Raw genomic sequence first — 16439 nt, 5'->3', positions numbered from 1 at the left:
TTTTGGATGTTCATCATCAGAACCCTTCTCTTGTCTTTAGAAAATCCTCTACCAGTCATGCTTGCTGAGAAGAGCTTCCTTCAGCTTTAGAACATGCAGGAGCTAGGTCGCCTTGTCTGCCCCCTGCATGCTGGGGCAGGGAGCCTGAACGAAACTCAGTTGCTTGGATATTCCTACAAAGAATGTTGAATCTTCAGGAAATAAGGACAAAATACAGGGATGAGTTAGGCCCCCAAGATATTAGTGTTGACCCTGTTAGCGACAGCTGAGCTCGATGTAGGTCTTTCCTGTAGCAACTGGGGAGCCTGTTGGGGATGTAGTCCTTTGCCCTAAGGAGAGAACTGTGCAGGCAGGGAGTGTCAGTTTCAACAATGTGTCTGGTGTTGACAGAGCTGTACAAATGATGCCAGGGAAGCCCACAGGGCGGAGAGCAGACAAACACTGCAGGACTGGCCAGGAAGTGTGGGCACAAGCACTCCTGGTCACCTGGAGGCATGAGTCCCAAGATTCAGGTGCTGGCACTGGCACACGGACAGAGTCAAGTCACAGTGGCCTTAAAAGCAGTCTGCGCATAATTTATCACTTTCGAGTTAAACTGTTAAGTTCGAGATAAGTGTAGATTCATGTGCAGTTGTAAGAAATAATAGAGAGAGCCTGTGCTTCCTGCAACCCGCTTGTGAAGCTGTAGCCTTCTGTCACCACCAACATAACACAAAACAGAGAAGAGACACAGCTTTCCATCATACAGTATCCTGGATGGCACCTTCTGCGGCCACGCCCACATATCCCACCACTTCCTGCCTTCACATCCCCATCCTCATCACCTACCCTCACGTCCATATCCCCCAACCGCAAACCTTAAACTTAGGTTTCTCTTCTTACTTGCAGTGCTGGACCTCCAACACGCTAAGAACATGCTGAGCTAGCTCCGGGCTTTTGCTTTTTTTTGAGACAAGGCTTTGTGATGTGGCGTAGGCATGTCTAGAGCTTATGGGCCTCTTGCTTCTTCCTCCTTCCTGCTGGGGTCGCCACCATGCCAAGCCGCTCTCTGTTTTTATGATTTTTGTCATTTAACAATGTCATATAAATGGAACAGCATTCAGGACTGCCGTTCCTACAGAGAAATTCTCAGGAGAGCCATTCAGGTTGCTGCATGTGGCGGGGTTCGTTCCTTTTTTTTTTTTTTTAATCACTAGGTAGTATTCTATGGAAGTGCCACAGTATGTTAAACCTTTTGCCACCATAGGACCATGGCTTACTTTCCCAACTAGAGCTAGTCTAAATGTTAACGTACAGGGTTTTCCTGAGTGCAATTGCAATGCATTATGGGAGCTTTATGCCTGGATTTTGAGAAATTGCCAAATTGCAGGAGAACTCTTATCACTTTGTATTCCGGCTCCTCTGCATTTTTTGAATGATTATTTTCATTTTATGTGCATGGATGTTTTGCCTGCATGTATACCTGTGTGAGGGTGTCCGATTCCCTGGAACTGGAGTTGCAGACAGTTGTGAGCTGCTGTGTGGGTGCTGGGAATTGAACCCAGGTCCACTGGAAGAGCAGCCAGTGCTCTTGACTGCTGAGCCATCTCTCCAGCCCCAAGTCTGCATTCTTTTAAAAAAAATATCTATCTATCTATCTATCTATCTATCTATCTATCTATCTATCTATCTATCTATGTATCTATCTATCTATCAATCTATCTATCTATCTATCTATCTATCTATCTATCTATCTATCTATCATGTGTATGAGTTCTTGCCTGCACGTATGTATGCATACTACGTGTGTGCTTTGTGCCCCAGAGGCCAAAAGAGGGCATCAGATCCCCTGGAACTGAAGTTTTGGGTGGTTGTGAGCCACGGTATGAGCTGAGAACTGGACCTGGACCCTCTGCAAGAGCAACCACTGTTTTTCCTGAGCATCCCTCCAGCTCCAATTCATTTTCATCCTTACCAGCATTTGGTACTGTTCCCGTTTTTAACGTTCCAGCCATTTTGACGGCTGTGTGGAGACAGCTCACTGTGGTTTTAATTCACATGTCTCTCCTGGCTGGTGGTGTGAACATCTTTTCCCGTGTATTCTCCTCACTTCAGTGAGATTGTCCTGCTGTGTTTTCATTTCAGTCATTCCTGACTGAATTTTGTTACTGTTGAATTTTTAGCGCTTTTTACATTTTTCCAAACACGAATCCTCCATGCATCCTCTCACTCTGTGCTGGTCCCCTGATCCTTGAAACAGGCTCTTTCGTGGAGTGGGAGTTTCAGATACCGCTGCAGCGCACTTTGTCAATGTTCTGCAGATCCCGCTTCGGCATTACGACTGTTTGCTCTCCCCTGGAGCCAACCAAGGCACACTGAGAACGAGCAGAAAGTGAGGAGAGATCCCGTTGTGAGGGCAGAACAAGATATGTGATTACATATCCACAAGCCACAGTCGGGGGCTTGTGCTGGGGTATGAGATAATGGGAGGCAACAGAAACAGAGGAAGGAGCCCGTTGAGGGAAGGAGGTTCCTATTCAAAGAGCTACAAAACATCAACGTTGAAGGAGGCCTAAGAAATGGCCGATTTCATCCACTCCCCAGTTTACTTACAAAATATTGAGATCTTAGCCCTTTGTCGGCTTGGCATGCACTCAACTTTGTACACCTGAAACAGATGTGGCGTTGCTATGTGCATGTGTGTGCAGATGCCCTCGGAGGCCAGAAGAGGGCGTTGGAGCTCCTGAAGCTAGAGTTACAGGCAGTTGTGAGTAGTCAAAAGGGAATGCTGGGAACTTGGGAGCCCCTGCAAGAGTAGCAATGGCCCTTAACGACTGAGGTTTCTCTCCCGTCCCCAAGACTTCCTAGTAGGGTAGGCTATATTAAATAAAACAACATTAACAACCAAACAAAACAAAAAACCTCCCAAATACCACTGAGTTCATTTTGTGCTGGCCATCTCCTGCTGGGCATGGAGCCTGCCCTTAAGAGTGGTTGTACATCCGGTCAGACTCTGTTGGAGAAAACTAAATTTTTTATCTGTGAGAGGTTATCAGTTGGGAATAGCTTCCAAGTTAGGGATGTGGGCTTATGTCCACTTCTGCTCTCAGCACCGGGATGACATCAGGCCCAGACTATGCAGGCACTGTGCATGCTGCCATGGTCTCTGTGAGTTCATGCCTGTATTGGTCCTGCTATGTTTATAAGGCTTGTTTTTCTTGGTGTTCTCCATCCCTTCTGGCTCTTACACTCTTTCAGTCTCCTCTTTGGCAGGATCCCCTGAGACACTGGTGAACAATAAAAGAGCTGTTGGAGGTATCGCCAGTCTCAAATTGTATTACAGAGCTATAGTAATTAAGGCAGCATGGCACTGGCATAAAAACAGACACCTTCCACATTCTTACCAACTGGCTTCTCTTCCTGTAACTCAAAGATGGCTGACATCTCTCAGAGTAATGGTGGATTTGCCTGCCTCTCTTTCACCAGCATGTCCTCCTGTCATTAGGCATATACACATTTAGAGGATGCCGTATCTTTCTTATACATTGGTTATTTCACTCTGTGAAATGTTCATGTTTATCTCTGGTGACAACTTACTTTGATCAGAGGTTTGCTTTGCATGATTATTTGGGAACACACAAGTGTGTGGGTCCGAAGACAACTTTCAGGGCTCAGTTCTCTTCCTCCACCAGGGATCAAATTCAGATTTTCAGACATGACAGCAAATACATTTACTCACCGAGCTGTCTTGCCACTTTCGAATCTTAAGTTTACTGCATATGTGGTGTGCGTCCTATTTTTACTTTCAGTCTCTTTCTTTTAAAGTGTGGACTCGGTTCTGGAAAATAATTAGATCACTATAAACCCCCTTTCTGTTTCTTTTTACTTTGAAAGTCCATTTACATTACTTTGTGTTGTTCCCTTTGTTCCTATACGTCTCCTTCTGGCAGACCCTTTTAATCTTGGCTAGCTTTTATTATTTATATATAAAACTTTATATACTGCTTTGGTTCCTCCACTCTTTATCTGATTTGTTCTGGAGAGCGTATTTCAGGTTTTCTCAGAGACCTAGATTTTACTTTTTTTAATTAGAGGATTTGGGTCTTGTAGTTTTCTGTGTCACAGATGAAAATAGAGATCCCGGGACGATTGGAGTTGTCCTAATCGGCTCTGTTTGGGTCTGTTTTATACACAATCAGGTAGATCCATTTGAAGGAGACACACAGATTAAAGCAGCACCTCAATCAAGGCTCAGAGCACGAATGCTTCCCCACCCCCCAACCTCCTGCTTCCTGGCAACGCGCCCACCAGTCTGAGGCAATGACTGAACTGCTTTTGTCATTGTGGGTTACTTTATATTTCCTGTCAACCTCATGTTGCTGGAACAATAAAAAAAATGACTTTCCTTTATGTGTGTTTATGTGCATGGTCGGTGTGTGTGTGTGAGAATTTGGATGGTGTGTGTATGTGTGCATTCGTGTGTGTGAGTGTGGTTGCACACATGCCACAGCACACGTGTGGAGTTCAGGGGACAGTCTGGATGTTGCTCCTTGGCTTCTGCCTTGAGACAGGCTCTCTGTTATTCATAGCTGTGTATGTCAAGCCAACGGGTTCAGAAGCTTCCAGGCACAATCCTGTCTTTACATTCCATCTCAAGCAGGGTGTTGGGATCACAGACGCTCTCATTGTCACACCCAGCTTTCTGTGGGTTCTGGGGATTCAAACGCAGATCCTCACACCTGGACGGCAAATGCTTTACCCACAGAGCCATCTCTGGAATGATGTTGCGAAGTATAATTCTCTTCACTCAACATAATAATTTTGAGGTTCGTCAGTGTTGATATGTGTTATGAGTAGTTCATTCATTTCTATTGCTGAGTAGAAATCCATTGTGTGGATACATTTTATGTGTTCATTAATTGATTAGCTTTTGGGCTGTTTCCATTTGAGACAGATTTTAATTAAAGCTTCTATATTTGTACTCGTCTTTCTATGAGCATTTTTTCATTTCTCTTGGGAAAATACCTGGAAGTTTGTATTAGTCAGTATCCTCTAGGAACAGAGTTGATCGAATGAATATGTAATATGAAGGAGCGTTAGAATGGCTTACGTAACAGGGGCTGAGAGGCCCAGCAAGGGCTCTCTTCACACCAGAGAGGCCAGGAACCCACTCATGAGGCTGCATGCCTCAGCAGTTCCAGTCTGGCACTGGTGACCTGGAGTGCTCCGGTGTCTTCAGTCCATGTTGGGTTCTGATGTCAATGAAGGATGTCAGCGGCAGCCGCAGCAAGGACAGCACAGACACACTTACCAGCAAGCGGTGAAGGCAGGCCAGCAAAAGCAATGCTGCTTCCTCTTCAGCTCTCTTTATAGCTCCTCCACAGCTGGACCCTGGCACCCACTCTGAGGGGGAGGGCCTTGTCTCTAAGTGAATCCTCCCTGGAAATGCTCCCACAGACCTGCTCAGAGACTTGTCTCTTACTCCCATCTTCACTTTCACTCAAGTTGACAATTAAGAGTAGCAGTCACAGAGCTGAGTGACTGGATTGTACCTTTCTACATTTCACCAGCAGAGCTTAAGAATTGCAGATGTTCCATGTCCTCCTAACACTGCCTGGCTCTTGTAAGCATTTCAAATTTTATCGTTCCACACCGTGGTTTTAACATACAGCCCCCCAGGGGCTGAAACATAAAGTCCCTGTCAGTCACTGTGTTGATTAGGGTTCCCTGCTGATGTAAAGAACTGACTCCACAGAAATGTCCTATGACTTCCACATACACACCACAGCATGCGTACCGTATCCCACCCCCACATCACCTGCACAACAGAATAGGCAACGAAAGGGTTAACCATGACAAAGGGCTTATTTTGGCTCGTGATTTCAGAGGTTTCAATCCATCACGGTGAGATGTGCAGAGAATGCAGAGACGCTCTCACAATCACAGAAGTGTGTGTGTGTGGGGGGGGTTCGTAGAATGGATAGGGGAAGGAGAGGGGGAGAAAAAAGTGGAGAACTAGGAACCCTGAGAGATGATGACTACTTTAGCACTCTGATTAAAGTCTTGCTCACCTCAAATGGAAGGTTGTTTTGTTTTTTTTTTTTTTTTCTTTTCCTGCACATTCTGAGACCTTTGCTGCTTCTGCTTACATTTTGTGTTTAGGTTTATAGACAACTTCAACTTAGCTTTTGTTTGTGAGGTAAGAGTGAGGAGTCACCTTTTTGCCTGTATGCATATTCCACGAATCTAGCCACATTTACTAAAAATATCTTTCCTCACTGAACTGCAATGGGACAATTAATTGAGCATCTAAGCATAGGCCTGCTTTTGGCCTCTGTTCTAGTCTCTGGTGTGTTCATTTTTGCTTAAGCTAACCCCGAACTATCACAAGGATCATGTTTTTATTAGCTCACGGTGTCTTATAATGTGGACTTGTGTTTTGTTCTTATTTTCTAAGATGGCCAGAGCTGTTTTAGGTCTTTCTTCATTTCCAAATGAATTGCTAATCAATTTCTACAGCAAAACATTTTCCTGCAAAAACATTTTTTCATCTTTATGGCTGAATAATATTCATTTTCATACACATACACAGACACATGTACACATACACTCACTCATGGATGAATGCAAAGGGTAATTGCATTAGATGACCCTTATGAGCACTGCTACAATAAACAAGGCTGTGGTTGGTGACATCCCATTTGCCAGCTCTTGCTATTGTTTCTTGAGCTATTGGGCTTGCATTCAGGAAGTAATTATTTCTGTCCTTGCCCTGAAGCATTTCCCCTATATTTTCCGGTCTGTTCAGTTGAGCTCCTCTCAGAGCTGATTTCTCTTTTTTTTGCACAGGTTAAGAAGAGTCTAGTGTTGATCATATTTCTTGTTTTACTGCTCTAATTCAAATGTCAGATACCATGAAAGATAATGTATGGACATCTTTGTCCCATTTTTGATTTTTGAAGAAATAGTTTCTGTCTTTCCCCAAGTTAGTCTGATGTTAGTCTATGGGTATGTTGCATACAGCCTTTCCTGTCTTGAAGTATGATCCTTTTAGGCATAGATAGTCATGTGATCTTTGTCTTTGATTCTATTTGAGTGCCACCTTAAGTTTACTGGATCTCTGGAATAAAATCAAGTTGAAGCTGGATGCAGTGGAGCATGCATGTGATCCCAGCACTCCAGGAGGCAGAGGCAGGTGGATCTCTGTGAGTCTGAGGCCAGCCTGGTCTACAAGGTGAGTCCAGGACAGCCAAGGCTACACAGAGAAACCCTGTATCAAAAAACCTAAACCAAAACCAAAACCAAAGACCCCAAGTTGATCACATGGTCTATGACCTTTGTAATGAGATGTTGCATTCTGTTTGCAAGTAGTTTATTCAAAGTCATAGACTCTATGTTTATCAAGGAAATTGTTCTACTGTTTGTGTGTGTGTGTGTGTGTGTGTGTGTGTGTGTGCCTGTGTGAATGCTTTAGTCCCTTAATAGCCCATTTGTGAATTTATTGTGAATGCAACAACCAGAACAGGTTGTTAGATCCTTCAGAGCTAAAGTTATCAGGCAGTTGTAAGCCACGTGATGTAGATGCTGGGAACCAAACCCAGCTCTTGTGAAAGAAGAGCGTGAGGTGCTAACTGCTGAGTTATCTCTCCACCTCTTTAGCCAGTGTTGATAGCAGGGCAGCTATCATGGAATGACTTCCTCTCTGTTTTATAGAATTATTTGAGAAGCATTGGCTTTCACTCTTCTGTAAATACCTGGACAAACTTAGCTGTGAATCCATCCAGTCCTGGGCCTCTCTTTTCTGGGAGATGGTTTATTACTACATTGGTCTCATTGTTAGTTACTGATCTCTTCTGGTTATTCATACCCTTTTGTTTCAGTTTTGCTAAGTGTATGTTTTAGAGACTAATTGAACTATTTTAGAGATTCTCTTTTTTTTTTTTTTTCGTGACATGGTTTCTCTGTGTAGCCTTGGCTGTCCTAGACTCACTTTGTAGACCAGGCTGGCCTTGAACTCACAGAGATCCATCTGCCTCTGCTTTTCCAAGTGTTGGTATCACAGGCATGAGCCACTGTGCCCAGCTTATTTAAGATTTTCTAATGGTTTACATTCTATTTGGTATATGGTGCAATTTAACACTACGATTTTTTTATTTGTCTCTGTGTGTATGTGAGTGTGTGTGTGCATGCATGTGTGTGTCTGTCTCTGTCTTTCTTTGTGTGTGTGTGTGTGTGTGCACTTGCGGAGGCTGGAAGGGGCACAGGTGTCCCCTTCTATCACTTTCCACCTTTTCCCATTGAGGCAGGATAAAATCATCTCTACTGATAATCTGGACTTTACTGGGGCCTCTCAAACACCCCCTTTCACCTCTGATTCTATTAAATCGAGTCTTCTGCCTCTTGATTATATTAGCTAATGGTTTGCCAATGTTCATCTTTTCAAAGAACCGTTTTTCTGCTTCATTGAGTCCTTTGATCATTAGGCCTCCATTTCATTGCTTTCCATTCTGATCTTTGTAGCTTTTTTCCTTCTGGTTTTGGGGTTTGTCTTGATCTTGCTTTATAAGACTTTGAGATGCACCATTATGTTATTTTTCTGAGATCTCTTTGATGTTCACAATGCTGGCTCTCATAGCTATTGGCCTCCCTCTCAGTTTTTTGTAGCTCATTGATTCTGATCACATTTTCATTTGATCATAAGATTTCTTTAACAATACTCTGATTATTTGTGGTAAATTCTTCAGTCTCTACATGCTTAGCTATTTTCTGCTTTCCCCTGCTGTTGATTTCTCATTCCATCTCATTATGATCAGATAAGATGTAAGAAATTATTTCAGTTTTCTATATTTGCCAAGACTTGCTTCATGGCCTAAAGTATGATGTAGTTTGAAGAGTGTTCCAAGAGCTGCTAAAAAGAACAGACATTCTGTTGGTTAGGATAGTCTGCAAGTTTGTTAAGTCTGTTTGGCATATAGTTCAGTATAACACTGTTTTTTTTTCTTAAGATTTATTTTACTTATTTATTTGTGTATGTGATGAATATATATGTGTGTGAGTTTGTACATCTAACAGAACATCAGTTCTTCCTCTATCATGCTCTGCCTCTTTCCTTTGAGGTAGGGTCTCTCCCTAAACCTGGCACTCATGTTTTCTTGGCAAGCCCAAAGATCCTCCTCTTTCTTCTTACACCCTCTCTCCCACACACCCAGGGCTGGGGTTAGAGACATTTGTGAGTACAGTCACATAGGTGCTGGGTTCTTAACTCCAGTCCTCATGATTTTTGCTCTTCATCACCGAGCCATCATCTCTCCAGCCCAACACTGATGTTTGTTAATTGGTGTTCTGCTTGGATGGTGTTGAGGTATTGAAGTCCAAGTTTGATTTCCATTATTATGATAAATACGACGGCCAAAAGCAACTTGGGATGAAAAAGTGTTACCTGACACTTCCAGGTAACAACTCATCCGTGAGGGAAGTCAGAGCAGGAATGCAAGGCAGGAACTAAAGCAGAAGACATGGAGAGATGATGCCTAATGACTTGCTTTCCATTCCTTGTGCAGCCTGGCTTAATACAACCCAGGACCACCTGCCCTGGAGTGAGACTGCCCACAGAAAACTGGGCATTAATCAAGAAAATGACCCCAAACACTTGGCAGTCTGATGGGGGTATCTTCTCAACTCATATTTCCTTCTTTCCAAATGCCTCTAGTTTGTATCAAACTGACAAAAATTCACCAACACAAGGTCACCCACTAATATTGCATTTGGGCCGGTAGTGTATCCATCTTCTCTGAATTGAAATGTTTCCTCCTGGAGAGAAGAGGGAGGCTCAGCAAGGTTCAGGAAGTTAATAAAACTTACAAGCCTCAAGAAGCTAATTGAACTTACAAAGAAAGTCCCAAGAGTCCCAAGGTGCTCTGCAAGGTCATAAACAAGCAGTAAGTAATTGCTGGGGGCAGAGGGATCTCTCAAATTGGTGAAGCTAACCCAGGTCTTCCAAGGGATTCGGCTTTCTGTGGGTGAAACTTTCCTGAGTTGTTGCCCAGACAGAGTGGGATTTTCAAGGATAAAATTGCCTTTAAGTCCCTCATGCTCTTGTAAGTAATACCTGACGTTGACCTTCTAAATAATTTCAATAAACTCATTGGGTCACTAAACTAGACTGACATGGGAATAATTTCTTTGGTCTACTGTTAGCACCCCCTCTAGGGTGAGTAGGTATCTGTTCACGTCTCCCTGGGAAAGTCACACAATACAACTGGTGCCTGAACAGAGACCAGCAGAACTAAAGGTAACTTGAGGAAGAGCAGCTTGTAATTCTACAACGGGGGTGGGGTGGGGTGGGGGGGTGAGGCATTCAACAAAGGTTGATTTGTTTAAACTGGAACGTTTATGAGGGTGTCTTGGTTAGTTTCTATCACTGCTTGATGCAACCTGAAGTCATTTGGAATTTTCTTCATCAGACTGGCCTGTGGTCATGTCTCTAGGGCCCTGTCTTGATTGCTAAGTGATGTAGGAGGGCCTAGCCCACTGCACGCAGTATCATTCCCTAGGAGGTAGGCCAGGATGGTATAAGAAAACTAGCTGAGCAGCAGTCAGTGAGTGAGCCAGCAAGCATTGCACCATCGTGGTTTCTGCTTCAGTGCCTGCTTGAGTTCCTGCCTTGACTTCCCTCAATAACGGAGTGAGACCTAGAAATGCAAGGCACATCGGCCCTTTCCTCTCCGAAGTTGCTTTTGGCCTGTGTTTCATCAGATCAACAGTGAAGCAAACTACAACAGGAGCATCCCTGCGTGCTATGGGGTGGTGAGCTTCTTGCTGTTGTGGTGGATGATAAAGCATCTTACAAAGACTAAGCCATCTGAGAGTAGAGCATCCCGGGGGCAGTGTCCGGAGTGAGCACCTTCCTGTCTGCCGAATGGGTAAGTATGCCTCACTGATGACTGAGGTCTCCTCACGAATAAAGAGACACCTTCAAAGGCTGATGGTCTAGATACTATTATGCAGTCTCTAAAAAAGTGCACACGGGACAGATTCGTGAACAGACTATGGCAATGGTTGGATGGCATCTTGCTATGTGTCAAAGGATATGCAACTGTGACTCAGTCGTCTGCCCACAAAGAGCTCGCCTATAGCACAGGGCAAATAATGTGCAGATGCTATCTTCTTCTCCATTAGCCTCTGATGGGGCAAGAGAAGTGGGAACTGCAAGGATGAGATGGAGAACACGTTAGATGTGTATTAAAGAGCTCTTCCTGAGGTCCTGGAACCAGTGAGAGGATTCAGACAGTGGAGGGAAAGATCGAGGGAGGGAGAGAGAAAAAGAAAGAGGGGAGGAGAGAGAGAGCGCACAAGGTAGAAGTGATAGAAAAGATCTCTCAGGCCCAGCCTTTAATATAGAGGAAGAGAAAAACCTTGACGAGGCATGCAGAGTGGGGTGGATGGGGTTGGGGGTGGGGTCCCTAATCATTGCCAAACACCGGAAACGATGGTAATCAAGGAATGCTCCATATCTGAATTACTTGAATCAGGGAAAGCTTTTAAACAAGGAATAAAAGAGCATCTCACAGCCTGGCTTGTGCAGCTGTGGGATGTGAGGGCAGATGATATCAGTCTGAGTGCTGTGGAAGCAGGGAAACCGATAAAGCTACCCACCCCACCCCCAGACAGCGTAATCTGCTGCAATACGAGGGAAATCAGTCCCTGTTGGACCGGCTCGTGTAAGCCATTAAGAATGCTTGGTTCTTGCCAGTCACTGGGCATGTCACGGACTGGAAGGGAATAAAGGAATGACAGGCATTTGTGAGGTGACTTAGCATGAAAGAAGATGCCCAGTTTACTAGGCTAGGTTGGTGTATGTTTGCAAGAGAGTTAGACTTGTATAGGGTTTGTCTTGATTATTTTTCTGTTGCCATGGCAAAACACTGTGATGAAGACAAATTATAGAAGAGAGCATTTAAATGGGAGCTTACAGTTTCAGAGGCTGGATCCATTACTGTCGTGGTAGGGAGCATGGCGGCAGAGACAGACAGGCATGGCACTGGAACAGTAGTAGGTGAGAGCTTACAACTGATCCATGAGCACTAGGCAGAGAGAACCAGGAATGGCCTGGGCTTTTGAAACATCAAAGCCCTCCTCTGACTGACATACCTCTGATAAGGCCATAGCTCCTAGACCTTCCCAAACAGTTCCACCAACCGGGAACCACGTATTCAAATATATGAGCCTTCGAGTTTTAATGACTTTGCTGAGCTCTGTCATAGGACATAATCTTTACAAGGTAGGAGAGGACATGACAGAGCGGAGTATTTTAGCTTGGCATGCAGGCTGGGCTTGTAAAGTACTAAAGAGAGAAGAGTGAAGTGGAAAGAGGGGGTCGGTCCACAGTCACTTGAAGGCAAACTCGGCAAGAGTCACATGACATCAGTGTCCTTAGGGCAAAAGTTAACAGAAAGCAAATGCCATCTTAATGAAGCTTTAGGCTCCCATGCAGGCTGCATTGTGGCCAAGGACAGCTACGACTGTGGCCCAACACAAAAGTGAAAGCTTACTTAAACACTGTATTCTTACTATAAAGACCACACCTGTGTGATTCTGGAGCATGAATTTTGTTAGGACATTGCTTGTAAGTTCAGAGCCTTACAGGAGACAGGGAGGGTGAGACGGTGCAGTTAAAGAAGGGTCTGGTTGTCTTAGGGTGGACGGATGTCCTCTCAGAGTGCGTGGTGCACCTTTCTTCCTTCCCCGGAAGGAAATGCACCGAGGGGTCTGGAGAGGCCACAGTGCTGGTCAGCAGCCTGTTAGAGCTGGGGAGCCGCTTCCGGCCGCAGCACAGCGGGCTAGAGTGTAGCCCTGCTCTCCTTTGGGGCTGTGTTCTGGAACAACACAAGCCTCCAGCATGGATAGGGAGATGAGCAGGAGCCCCATGGCAGCAGCAGCACTCCAGGATATGAAAACAGGGTAGTTCACACGCAGACAGTGATTGTGGACTGTGGAGCATTGGCTTGACGTGGTTGTGTCTCCTAGCCATTGCTGCTGTATCCAACACTATTGAAAATTTTTTTTTTTAAATGTATGTGTGTTTATGTTCTCCCTCGTCTCACATGTCTGGCTCCTTGTCAGGACTCCATACTCTCCAAGTGGCTTTCTGTAGCCTAACTGCTAGGTCCCACCTTACCCCATCTCCCCCTTTGAACAACTTAGTGCTTTTTTGCTTGGCGGTTATACATATTCCCCTTCCCCCTTTTAGACCGTGAGGTCTGGCAGGGCTGGGCTAGATTGCACATTTCTGGTTAGTGCTGCAGGCATGGGCATGAGAGAGTAAAGGGCCCAGGAAGCCTTGGGGGTAGGTTCTCAGCTCTGGGACGACCTCTGAGTGTCCCAGTTTGCAGAGGGCATCTCGTCCACCCTGCCCCTCCGAGGGCCTCTGCAGAGCTGATGTGTCTGATCTAGGATGATGTGGTAGGTACGGGCACAGGGCCCCCTTCCAGAGACCCACAGCCTGCTGGGTACATTAGGCTACAGGATAGAGGGGACCCAATCCAAGTGCTCAGGATAGGGTCCCTGGTGCCAGGTGGTGCCTCTCCAGGAAGCTGCCTTTAGCAACCACGATGACTGAAAGCTTTGGAGGCTGAGACCTCCAGCAGCCACAGGGGCCTAGAGCCTGCAATCAGGGGACTCCTCTGTCCCCTACTCCCATGTCTCTAGTCTTGGGTACAAAATGTGTGTGTCACATCTACTCTTCCGGGCACAAGAAACTGTCCCTTCCTCCTCCCCCTCCCCCTCCACTCCCTGCTAAGCATCTAAATGTCCCCACCCAGGACAGAGACATCAGTCTGATGCTGGAGTCCAGTGTCATCAGACTCCAGGGCACGGTATATGGGGAGCTGACATGGCGGAGTGAACCCTGTACTGGTCCTGTCCCTAACCGCTAACCCGCTCCCAGCCCCGGCAGAGCCCAGCCCAGCTCTGCCTCATTCGCCCTGCAGCAATTTGCACTGTCCCCTGGTGGCCACACGCATTCAGCCCCAGCTACACTGGGCTTGGGTTAACCCTGGCTGGCAGTTCACCCTGGTTATGGCTGTCTTTGCACACCCCAAGAACAGAGTATCTTCCAGGTGAGGCCTCTGCAACATCCCTGGGGTTGGGGTTCCAATGGGGACTGTGGACAGCAGAGGGAAAATGTGTGTGGAGAGGCACTCCCAGGTTTGATGTCTGTGGATCTGGGGACAGAGCAGACAGGCTGATGGCCCTGTCTCCCCACGCCCCCGAAAGAACACTTGGCACACACAGCTCAAGGACAGAGTGACAAACTTTATTAGAAATGTTCCTTGCGTATAGGTCACATTCACATTAAAAGTGGAAGCTGCACTGTCCGGCTCTGGCCCACAGTGTGACGATTTCCAGTTAAAACAGGGTCTGGGTGGAGAGTATCTGGAACACATGGACGATGCCGAGTGGTGGCACTGGCGGGAGCAGCAACAGCAGCAGCAACGTTCTGTGAGAGGATAGGTCTTGGGTCCTGCAGAGACTGTGTCACAGCCAAGCCGCTCTTCCAGTCCCAAGGCCACACCGCCAGGCCTCTGGCTGATAAATAAACAGCATGTTACACACGTATCGGAAACGACAAACAAACTGTGGGAGTCTCCTAGAGTGAAAAAATAATTTGCTCAAAGAAAGCTTTGTGACAGCCAGGCTTCACCCTGAGTGGTGGCTGCCAGAGCCTGGGGCGCTCAGGGTGTCTCAGACTTGGCGCCACGAGGCCCCCATCCTCCTTAGCACCTTTGGGAGAAAGCCATCTTCCCCACACTCCTCTTTCAAAATGCAAATGCTACTTTTAAAAAACCAAAACCAAAAACAAAAACAAACCATCATACCCTAGAATAAGCTCTGTCCCTGGGGTAAGTCATCAGACTCAAGTCCCTGAAGAGAGGGGTGGGGACAGCCCAAGGGCTCTGTCCATGGTGGAAGGGGTGAGGAAGCCAGCTCAGAGAGCTAAGCCCAGGCGCTTCTGCACCGCTGTGGTCCCTGGGGACTTTTCTCTCAAAGTGGTACTAAGTCTTAAAATGGAAGGGTAATCTCTCTGCCCTGGCCAGGGGCAGACACGGATGGGACCATCAAGGACTCGCTTCCATCATTCATTATTCAGAAGCTATTTTCTCTCCGCTGGCCAATCTTGCTGGGCCTGTCTGCAGTGGGGAACAGGACGCCGTCTCCTGCCAAATGTTTTATTCATTCTCTTGAGGAAGAAATGGTCTCTACACTCTGGTTGACTAGGTGGCCTCCTGGTCCCGGCTGGTGGCAGCAAGGGCAACCGACAGGCAGTCCTCTTCCGTGTCCTTGGCCTGTCCTGACGCTCTGGAGCTAGGTGCTCCGTGACCACGGAGGACGGCAGGTCTTCAGCGCCGCTCATTGGTACTGCAGGTAATTTTTGAGAGACTGAGGCAGAGGCAGGGAGCCGATGTCCCGCAGGCGCTGCCTGCCCAGGGCTGAGCGGATAGATCTCCGGCACAGGTCCATCAGCGGCAGGGGCTCGGCTGCAAAGACAGTGAAGGGGTGAGTGCCCACAACTCCTCACTCCGCCCAGGTTGCCTGCCGCCCACCCCCTCTCCTGAGCTGGCTCAGGGCTCCCTGCTCCTGAAGAGCCACCCCTGCTTGCAGTCAGAGGCCCTCAGCAATGATTCCGAAGGGTGGGGCACAGCTGGTCACACTGGAAGGTTTAAAATGACAACTAGTAACCCGTGGTGTTGGAGATGAATAGTGGTATTAACCTCACCCACCGCGAGGATAAGTTCTGAGGCGGAGTGTTAGAAAGAGCTGTCCTTTTAGGATCATTTGAGCCCAGAAGTTCAAGGCCAGCCGGGGCAGCACAGCCAGACTCCATCTCAAAACAAACAAGCGAACAGGTTGCATTCTGCCAGGCTTTTGAAATTCTTTCAAACCGTCACACTTCCCTTCCAGTGTTTATGGGGGGTGGGCACTGGAAGGGCGTATTTTCTTGTAGCACTCCACTTCTGGATGAAAACATAAGTTAAAAATCTACCAGGAGCCTTGGAAGGTGGCTCGGGGGGTAAAGGTGCTTGCCGCACAAGCCTGATGACCTGACATTGATTCCCCAGATGCCACTGAAAAAGCCAGTTGCTGGGTGTGGTGTCGCACACCTGTAATCCCAGCATTGGGGAGGCAGAGGCAGGTGGATCTCTGTGAGTTCGAGGCCAGCCTGGTCCTCAGGACAGCCAAAGCTACACAGAGAAACCCTGTCTCAAAAAAAAAAAAATAAAAAAATAAAAAAATAAAAAACCAAGCACAAAAAGACAAAAACAAAAACAAGCCAGTTTCAGTGGCAAGTATCTATAAGGCCAGTACCCCTATGTCAAGACATGAGAGATCCTGACTCCACATGGTGGAAGGAGGGAAACCCACTCCCCAAAGTGGCCCCCTGACCTTTGTGTGGACTTACC

At 46.6% G+C, this 16439-nt stretch overlaps 1 protein-coding gene across 2 annotated transcripts in view; it reads right to left on the bottom strand.

The window, feature by feature from the left end:
- Window positions 1–14279: 14279 nt before the first annotated feature.
- Window positions 14280–16439, bottom strand: part of Spsb4 (splA/ryanodine receptor domain and SOCS box containing 4) — a 63224-nt gene continuing 61064 nt past the window's right edge. For both annotated transcript variants that reach the window (XM_021648431.2, XM_060385460.1), the window contains exon 3: window positions 14280–15515. In XM_021648431.2, the coding sequence (XP_021504106.1) occupies window positions 15388–15515 (128 nt within the window). In that variant the 3' untranslated portion in view covers window positions 14280–15387. The remainder of the gene's footprint in view (window positions 15516–16439) is intronic.

The sequence above is a fragment of the Meriones unguiculatus genome, chromosome 6, assembly GCF_030254825.1.
Source record: "Meriones unguiculatus strain TT.TT164.6M chromosome 6, Bangor_MerUng_6.1, whole genome shotgun sequence".
Taxonomy (NCBI): domain Eukaryota; kingdom Metazoa; phylum Chordata; class Mammalia; order Rodentia; family Muridae; genus Meriones; species Meriones unguiculatus.
The sequence above is the reverse complement of the archived record's forward strand: the minus strand, read 5'-3'. Positions and strand labels throughout refer to the sequence as shown.